Here is a 10,515-nt window from a genome sequence, read left to right on the forward strand (position 1 = left end):
TCCGCTCCGGCCGAATCGAGGGTTTCGGCACCTTCACCGGCTCCGACGGCGACACGTACCGCGGATCCTGGAGCAACGATCGAAAACACGGGTACGGATCCAAATCCTACGCCAACGGCGATTTCTATGAGGGAACTTGGAAGAGAAATCTGCAGGACGGCCACGGCCGCTACATTTGGAGGAATGGGAATCAGTACATTGGAGAGTGGAAGGGCGGGGTTATCAGCGGACGAGGGGTTTTGATCTGGGCCAATGGGAATCGATACGATGGGCAGTGGGAGAACGGAGTTCCAAAGGGAAATGGGGTTTTTACTTGGCCCGACGGGAGCTGCTATATTGGAGCTGGAGCAAGCAGGCTATTGAATGGGACTTTTTTTTCGCCGCCAACGGCGGCTGCGGGGGTGAGGAAGAGGTCGTGGCGGTTGACGGGAGAATGAATATTCCCCGAGGATTAATGTATTTGGAGAGTCTGATGGTGAGCTGGATAACACTTCGATATTTGTGATGCAATTGGAGGTTTATAAAGACGGGAGCGTGATGGAGTTCGGAAAGGAGGAGGTGATTGAAGATGGTGAGGAGCGCGACAGCCGCATGTTTTCAATGTGGGGAGAGGCGAAGAACGCGGCGGCTGGACGGATATCGAAAGGGCACAAGAATTATAGACCATCATGCTGAATCTTCAGCTGGGCATAAGGTGTTTTATTGTCTTGCCATTGTGAGAGGAAATCGCATTCCCCCCGCCCCCCACCACCCCCCGCCCCCCCCTTTTGGTGTTTTTACTGAATTCTGGTTTATTTGGGTTTTCAAGGTACTCTGTTGGCAAACAGGCTTCGACCCAGATGAGAGAATTGAGACCTGGGGACTTTGATCCTAGAGAAAAGTTTTGGACAAGGTTTCCTCCTGAGGGGTCAAAGATTACCCCTCCTCATCAATCGGTGGAGTTTCGCTGGAAGGACTATTGTCCTATGGTATTTAGGTACATTTTTAACTGGTTTTGGTTTGATTTTATAATGATTATACTATGTTTTTGGTATTGATTTTATTGGAATTGTTATTAGCCATTTGAGGAAATTGTTTGCTGTGGATCCGGCCGATTACATGATGGCCATTTGTGGGAATGATGCTTTGAGAGAGTAAAGACGGTGAAGAAATCAGAAGTCAAGGTTAGATAGCTATTTTCCAGTCTTAAGACTTCAAGTGAGGTTTTAATGAAAAGGATAGCTTTCACATTGGTAATTATGTTTTAATGAAAAGGATAGCCTATGGGTCTATGATATAATTCAGCGCCTTGAAGTGCCCATGAGATTATTAATGCACTGTTCATTTACTATATATATGCTTTTATCAGAGAGCAGTAATTATGAATGGGTGATGGGGAGATGGGGATCCAACCAAGGACCAAGATAGATATGTTTTGCTGGCATGATCATTAGGATCGTGAACAATGCAAGTTAATTTATTATTAATTTTGCTGAGTCATGTTAACATACGAACTCATCTTCAAATGGGTCTAATCATTATGTTTCATAATCTCTTTTAGTTAAAAATTTTATTTTACATGGTATTACGTTGTTAAAATTAAATTACTCTTACAACCGAAGGACTTGGAGATTTTGTCCCGACTGATACTTACTGCATGCACTTAAGTTTGCATTATGGCACTCATTTGCTTCATAATTTATTTCAGTTACTTATTAGAATGCTACCAAGTTACTACCAACATGTTTGCCGATACGAGAACACATTAGTCACAAAGTTTTAGAATGCTACCAAGTTACTACCAACATGTTTGCCGATACGAGAACACATTAGTCACAAAGTTCTTCGGCGTGCATTGTGTGAAGCCTATTGGTGGCTGTTTGCCGATACGAGAACACATTAGTCACAAAGTTCTTCGGCGTGCATTGTGTGAAGCCTATTGGTGGCCAGAAGGTATACAATATCTTAATTTTTTTTGTACAACTATAATATCAACTCTTGATATGTTATGCTGATCCCTAATTGTTTTTTGGAACTCAGGTTCGTTTTATTGTGATGGGCAATTTGTTTTGCTCAGAGCATCGGATCCATAGGCGATTTGACCTCAAAGGTTCATCCCATGGCCGGACAACTGACAAGGCTGAAGAAGATATTGATGAGACCACTACTCTCAAGGATCTAGACCTCAACTTTGTGTTTCGCCTACAGAAATCTTGGTTCATGGAGCTCCTCAGGTACTTTAATTTATTTTACTATATGATCTTATGTTTTCTGGTTGGTACTTTTCTTGTTTCTGATCTCGTGTACAATGTATTTAAATTCAGACAAATAGATCGAGATTGTGAGTTTCTGGAAGCAGAAGGGATCATGGACTATAGTCTGTTGGTGGGGCTTCATTTCCGTGATGACATTTTGTCATCTAAGATGGGATTATCATCCCCAAGTAAGTTTGTTCTGCATGCAACTTGGAAGATAGGGATCCCTCAAATTTGATCTAATCCTTTCACTATGTTTTGAATCAGAAATTTTGGGTAGGAGAGATTTGTATCAAGGTGCAGGGAGAGATTGGCATCAAGGTGCAGGGCTTATGTCCGAGTTTCGATATTCAGAATCAGATTTGCAGGATATGGACAAGATTCTAGATTTTCGGTATGTCAAGGCTTTTTCCATTCCTTAAAACATTTAAAGTGGTTAGTTAGGCTTTGTGGGGTTCATTCGTGTGCTAGTAAAACAAGTTCAAAATACAGCTAGATATGCTACATCATAAATGAAAGCAACTGTATGATGTGATGATTAGAAATTTCAAAAAAAAAAGTATTTCTTTTGCATCATGACAGTAGTGACACTTTTTTAATGACTTCCTGATGTTCATCTAGTATTCTTATACATTCAGCTTCTAGGAGTATTTATGTTTGAACCGATTATTTTTGTAGGCCATCCTTACCACTCTATTTTAGGATGCACTGAACCAAACTTGGTCTAAATGGATGTAGTAGCCAAAAAATTAAGAGGAAAATATACATTAAGCACAGTCATGTGATTAAATTATGTAAGTAAATATAGTGTGACAAGCCCACTGCGAGTGATCTGAATGGTTGGAAGGTTCCGATATGTCTGCCACGGTCTTGGGTCCTATTCCGGGCTGAGTTATCAAAAATATACATAGGCTGTGTGATTCTTAATCTTCTGTTGTGTATCATGCTAAAATTCACGGTCAGTTTGTATAGAACCCTGGAATTTTACCTATTTCCCTAAAGCGAGTAGTGATAGGATTTCACAAGGGAGACACCATAATTAATTGGTGGCTTCTCCATTGTCTCTTTTGGTCCCCATATCACTATATCATTCTTAAGCATAATGATCCACTTATCATGATTATGTAACTAAATTGCCTTCAATTTGGCTAACACAAGATATGCTTCATCATCCAGGGCCCTATTTGTTTGCTCCAACCGCCAATTGCCAACTACCAACCTTAAAATACAACCATCGTTTCTTAAGTATTTCTTTGATGTAATGATTAATGTTCATAATCTACCCCACTTAAAGCTTTTAATAAACTCACACTCTTTCATTAATCAGAAAACAAGCTGACGCTGTTGGGTGCAAATATGCCCGCAAGGGCGGAGCGTGTGTCAAGAAATAGCAACTTCGATGCATTTCCATTGATATTCGGAGAAGGAGGGTTATTAATGCCCGCTCAAAGTAGTGAAGTACATGATGTAATTCTCTATTTTGGGATTATTGACATCCTTCAAGACTATGATATCACTAAGAAGCTCGAACATGCTTACAAGTCTTTGCAAGCCGATCCTACCTCCATTTCAGCAGTAGATCCAAAGCTTTATTCAAAGAGGTTTCGAGATTTTATTCGCAAAATTTTTGTCGAAGACAATGATTGATGAATTATCACTAAACCTTCGAAGGTAAAATCAATATATTTCCCCTAATTGTGGAATTTGGATATATATAGCTCTTGGACACAGCCTGAGAGCTTAGAGCTCAGCCATGGGGATATGAGTGGTGGACGAGGCTGAATTTTGAAAGGTCAGCCATTGAGACTGGGGGGATATTGTTGTTGTACATGTTAAATTGTGGAGGGAAATTGTCAATTTTTTCCTTTTTCCTTTTTAAGGCGAGAAGCAAGATAGTGAGAGGCAATAGGATTTTTGCTTCCTGAAAAAGAAAGGGATTCTTATTATTTTTTTTTCCTTCAAGTTGGGTTTTTGTAATAAGCCATGTACAGATAGAGTAATGAATATTGGAGAGTGATGTATATCTTTGGAGTGCAAATTCCATTCCATTGTATTCAAATGTGGTCCCTTGGCCTTCTATCTTTTCCTTTTGTTTACGTTGTGTATTGCTATCAGCTTCAAGCTTGTGGGTTTGCCTTGTGAAGAAAAGTATAAGAGAGGGAGGGGCTTAGGAGCATCAAAAGGAGAGTAAAGTGTAGTAAGCCGTGATCGTCTCTGTATTGTTCTCTGTTATTAATAACCTTGCTCCTCTCTTTTTCTTTTTATTTCCTTTGCTTCTTAATTTTTTATCTCATCCACCTTCCCTTTTGCTTTCTCTGCATTGACGTAAGACCAGACCAAGGGGTAAGATTGGAATTTGGATTGAGGGGTGGGTGGATGAGCGGGTATATGAGCTCATTGGGGAATGCACCACGTTGGTCTCTCTCTCTCTCTCTCTCTCTCTCTCTCTCTCTCTCTCTTGTTAACGCATTATCCTATGAGGTCAAAGTCTGAGTCAGGACCAACACTCTTTAAAGCTTACAGAGGTTCTCTTTACACTTTCCATGCTTCTCTTCTGAAGTGAATTATTACAGAGGGAGCCACCACAGCTATCAAAAATCACACAGAGAGAGAGAGAGAGAGAGAGCTTCCGTCTTGGTTTCCCTGATGTCCCGATATTCTCCTCAGAATAAAATAGAAAACACATTTTGCTACATTTATGATTTATCTATGTTGAGTTCGTAATTTGCTTCTTTGCTTACTGTTATTCAAAATGTTTGGCCTTCTATAGTTCAATTCTTGTCCTACGTCCTCATCTACAGTGATAAATGATGAGTATAACCCAAATTCCCTTGGTGTTAAGAAGATAGCAAAAAAAAACATTAGTATGAGGCGCAAATTCTGACATGTCGGTAATTTAGCAAGTGCACATAGAGAAGCTTGAGGTCGTCTCCAACGGAGCTGCAATTTAACGCTAAAACCTATTTTAGCACAAAAAACTCCCTCTAACCGATTGCTAAATCCCGCGTTAAATTGATGAGGTGCTGCAGTGTTGCACCAGAAATTACGCAGCACTATGGCTTTAGAGTTTTTTTTGTTTTTCCGATTTTACCCTTAAACTATGTGATAACAAATTAAAAATACATATTATCTTCTATTATATCATTCATTAACCTCAGTTTATTCCATTTAATTTTATTTTTATTTTTAACTTTTATAATGAAATTATAGTATAAAATAATTATTAAAATAAAATTCTTTTTGGTGTAAATTATTAAAATAAAACAATTTGTTAAATATTTTTAATAGATAAAAATATTAAAAGATAAGAATAATAAAAAGAATATTCTTTTTGGTGTAGGGTTGGAGATGGAATAGTAATTTGGTGTAAAAACTACACAAACTTAATGTAAAAACTACATCATTTCGGGTTTTTTGGGTTGAAGATGCTCCGAGGTACGCTCATTTGATGCAATCTTAAGCTTAAGTTCTAGTAAATCAGAATCCAATCTTATAGGATCAGTTTGGCAAAGTGACTTGAAGTCAGGCAAGTTCTAAATCAGTTTCGTTTTGGACTAGGAGCGTGGAACAATTCTGACCGGGTCAAGGGTAAAAATTGGCCAAACAAAACCTGTTTAAATTATAACCCCCCCCCACTGAACTAGTTTAAACACTAAAACTTGCTAATATAAATGTGTAAAGAAACACATACGAGTGATGATTGATCCTACATACAAGCATCAAAACCCTAGCTTATAAACCTCACAAATACAAATTTCTTCTTACTGATATAGCCACTGTCTCATGCTATCGACTGCTACCAATGCTGGCTCCCTAACAAGGAAACCCTATTCAATGGGGGGGGGGGGGGGAGGGGGGTACGCCTCATCATCACGTGCGCTCGCATCGCATTGAAAAGCACCCATCCTTCCGAAAACTGTGGCTAGCTAGACCCAGTTATGCTCTCGATCTTTTAGGTTCAGTTTAGGTCCCAAACAAGAACAAGCTGAAAAAGGACTAGGGACTTATGTCACTATTATCCCCTCGAAGACAAAAACCCACAGCAGTTTTTGCTTTGCCGTACTCTTCTGTTGCAAGTTTAGGCTTCTGCTCTTCTTGGGATTTTAATTCGAAGGGGACCACGTTCAATTTAATGCAACGATGGTAGGGGATTGAGTGCTAGCTGCATAAAGCTGAGGGAGTTAGTTTAATTGATGAAATTTAAACATTTCTCTTATTTCCACCAACCTCGAATTTACTGGATTGGTTACAACTTACAAGGCCGCGGAAATGGAGTATGCTACATTGGTTTAGAGAGAGAGAGCTGCAGCCTTGAGTTTTTGCAATAATATTATTTCTCGTCTTTACTCTTACAAGTTGGCCATGTATCATGAAGAAGTTAGTACTACATGAACTTTTGGCTTAAGAACAAAATAGGCTGATTATTATTCAAAATATTGAACAAAAAAGCTATTAAGACGTAGGAGTGTTGAGACCAATCTTTTCGGATATGACAAGAAAAAAAAAACAATAAAACATGTTATTGTTATAATTACTATTATACTCTTAGGGGGTGTTTGTTTTGTTTTTTTTTTTGGGATATAGGGTAGATTTGAGTTTTTGGGATGTAAAAAGTGGTTTTTTGAGGTTTTAGAAATCCATAAATCAAGTTTGTTTCAAAAAAACTTTTGGGATATCAAATCCCAAAACTATAAAATACTAATATTTTTTAGCATTTATAAAATCCTACTTTTTGTAGTGGATGTGGGCTGGATTTCTGACCTATCGCGTCCAGCTCAGCATTAACTCCGCTCTTTGTTGAAGACGGATCCCATAGCGAAGCATAAAGTCACCGCTTTCGTCTGGGTCCTCTTTTACCCGCCGTCTCCAATTCCGCGCGAAACCCTAGCTCTCGTTCCCGCCGAACCCCAAACCCACGACGCCACCCCTCCCTCCTCTTCACCCCAACTTCAGCGGGCTCCTCCTCCTCCTCAGTGTCCCCAACTCCCAGGCAAACCGCCTTACCTCTTCTCCACTCATCTTGAGGTTTTGGGGGTAACTTGATTTGGGGATTCGAACATTGCTCCGACCAACTGTGTCTCCTCCTCGGCAGGTAAAACTCGTTGCCTTCCTCCATAAATTAGGGTTTCTTTGTAAAATTGATGGATTTGGTTTTGTTATTGGGGTGTTCTAGCTGAAATTAATATTTGGTAAGGCATATGCAATTGATTTAGTTTGATCAAGTTTATTTGGCACAATTATTAGACTGAAATTTTCGGATCTAATTTTCAGTCATGACAGTGCTTAAGTCACAATTAAATCAGTTAGTTATTTGGGCGGTGTAAAAAAATTTGTGTTCAGAGACCTTATTGTCAATATCATGATTAGCTTGATGGTAAAGTTGTGCTCAAGTTCAAACCCTTCTGTAATTAGTTACGACCTGCTGTAGGTCTTGTGCTCAAGTTCAAACCTTTCTGTAATTAGTTATGACCTGTTGTAGGTCCGATAACGATCTTGCCTTGATTGTGCTGATTAATATTGCTTTCTTCACTTTGATCAATAAATTGGTATTATCTCAACCAAGGGTATTCGTATGATTGTTTTGTGCTTGGATAGTATTGTGACATTGTTAGCCCATTACTGCTTCTTTGTTTGCCCTTAGGTGATGGCCTTCTGGTTTTCTTTATAAAAAAGAAAAGAAAAAGAAAAACAACTAATGCTTACATACAAATTAATAGATTGTTTTTGTGCTTTTTTCAATTTTGTGACTTCGTGAGTTTTTTTAAAACAATGTAGATGGATGACATTGATGAAGAGATGATAACGAGGATGGCTTCTAATGCTACTATATCCGCGGTGATTTGTGTGTTTACATGTTTGATGAGGATACGTAGTAGACGGAAATCAATCACTTATCAACGTAAGGTGAAAAATAAAGAGAAGATAGATATGAGAGCTAGGCACATAAGTCGTGTGTTTAGTGGCTATAATGAGAGTTGTAGGGCTTATGTTAGAATGAGGCCGCGTGCATTTCATAATCTTGTTAGCATAATGAGATATACCGGCCTACTAAAAGATGGACGGGTTGTTAAAGTAGAAGAACAATTGCTCATGTTCCTTAATATATTAGGCCATAAAACAAAAAATAGAATTGTTAGGTCACATTTCATAAGATCGGGGGAAACCGTTTCAAAATACTTTAACAAGTGCTTGGAAGCCGTTGGTCGTTTAAGGGGGCGGTACATGAAGCAAGCACCAAATGAAGTATCACCAGAGATTGCCACTAACCCGTTATATTATCCTTATTTCAAGGTAATCATTATTATAATATAACTACTCATAATATAACAGTTAATTTTACCTTTCTATTATTAATAACTGTTTAATGTATCATATAGGATTGTATTGGCATGATAGATGGAACTCATATCGACGCCATGCTTCCCGCTAGCCTTGTTGTACGTTTTAGAGGTCGTAAAGGTGTAACTCAAAATGTTCTAGCTGCATGCACTCCCAACAAGTTATTTTCGAATGTAGGAAAATATTATTTGTGTGATGTGGGCTACACTACTATGCATGGCTTTATCTCCCCATATCGAGGAGTGCGGTATCATCTAAATGAGCACAAGGGTAGGCCAATAAATAATAGACAAGAGTTGTTCAATTTAAGACACTCATTCCTAAGGTCTAAAATTGAATCAACATTTGGGGTATTAAAAAATCGTTTCAAAATCCTATCTGCGAAGCATCATCTAAATGAGCACAAGGGTAGGCCAATAAATAATAGACAAGAGTTGTTCAATTTAAGACACTCATTCCTAAGGTCTAAAATTGAATCAACATTTGGGGTATTAAAAAATCGTTTCAAAATCCTATCTGCGAAGCCACATTACCCATTTCCAACTCAAGTTGATATAGTTATTGCATGTACTATACTTCATAACTATATCGCTATAGAAGACCCGGGCGATGAGTTGTTGCATGAGGACAACCATATTGAAGAGGATGGAGATGAAATAGCAAATGAAGGTGAAGAGGGTGTTGTTGACTTTACTCAAACTATGACACAGAGAGAGGAAAGAGATTCAAGAAATGAATGGAGAGCAAAGAGGGATCAAATTGCAATTGAAATGTGGGAAGATTATTGTGCTAAATGGCGCGGTGGAGACACAACCGAGATCGGGATGTAATCTAAGTTATATTCTCCATGTGGTATTGTACTCGTTGATATATTGTCTACTACCTCTATGTATTCGTTCATGTTACAACAATACTCATGGATAAATGAGTATATTATCATTTTCGCATGCTATTTTTATGTATATCTAACTTGCGGTTCTGTTTAATTTTGTGCTTTTTTGCAACCTTGATTATATGAGCTGCGAGGCTTGTTTGCATACTTGTTTTTCAAGCTTGTGATTTATTTGAGTTTTCTGGATTTAGCTATGAAGATTGGGCTTTATGAATGCTACTTTTTGATGTTCGTACTCTATTATTGTACTAACATGAGGTTTGAAATTTGTTATTTGTCTATTTTAATTTGTAGCAATCAGTCATGGAAGATTCTAATGAAAGTGATAAGTTCGGGAATACTTCACCTAGAACACCAACAACACCCACTTATCCATACTTCCCGGCTCCCCCCCACCCACTACACAACCATTCCCTCCGCCCCAATACATTGCTCCACCGACTTATCCATCTTACAATCCTTATGATATGAACTACTCATTTATGACTCAACAACCCATGACGTTTATGAATATGCTTAACAGTGGCCACCCACTTATCCACACTTCCCCTGGTACCCATTTAAGTGAGACTCATTCTTTGAAGAGGTCAATGGCAATTGACCTTGAGGATGATGCTGCCTCACCAAGCAAAAGCAAAAGCAAGAAGCGAGTAGTTACTAAAAGAAAAATGCCACCAAAGGTGCTGAACAAAAAAGAGAATACAAGGGGGGTGCCTAATGCTAAATGGACTGCAGAGAATGATGATGTGTTAATCCCCTTCCTTGCTCAGATGGCAAAGGATGGTCTTAAAGTTGATAAAAACTTTAAGGTGCTTGCATATCGAAGAGCTGCAGAGGAGGCCAACAAGAAGTGTGACACTGAGTTCACAAAGGAGAATGTCATGAACAATGTCAAGTCCTTGAAGGGTAAATATTTTGATATGCGCACTGTCATGGACATGAGTGGGGCTGGTTATGATCCACAAACTAAGATTGTCACCATGGATCCATATTGTTTTAATAGGTGGACACAGGTAATATTTTTGATAAATAAGCAAACTTTGAATATTT

The 10,515-nt window shown here is 38.7% G+C and overlaps 1 protein-coding gene and 1 pseudogene across 1 annotated transcript; both read left to right on the forward strand.

The window, feature by feature from the left end:
• Nucleotides 1–662, forward strand: part of LOC109834911 — a 3,434-nt pseudogene extending 2,772 nt beyond the window's left edge.
• On the forward strand, nucleotides 636–4,318 carry LOC109833679 (phosphatidylinositol 4-phosphate 5-kinase 1-like). Its single transcript, XM_020401433.1, is given in 10 exon segments — nucleotides 636–694; nucleotides 809–976; nucleotides 1,059–1,132; nucleotides 1,135–1,163; nucleotides 1,688–1,743; nucleotides 1,878–1,932; nucleotides 2,020–2,213; nucleotides 2,304–2,422; nucleotides 2,502–2,628; nucleotides 3,562–4,318. Coding segments are annotated over 10 exon segments (912 nt in total). The 5' UTR covers nucleotides 636–668; the 3' UTR covers nucleotides 3,626–4,318.

This window comes from Asparagus officinalis, chromosome 3, assembly GCF_001876935.1.
Source record: "Asparagus officinalis chromosome 3, Aspof.V1, whole genome shotgun sequence".
Lineage (NCBI taxonomy): Eukaryota > Viridiplantae > Streptophyta > Magnoliopsida > Asparagales > Asparagaceae > Asparagus > Asparagus officinalis.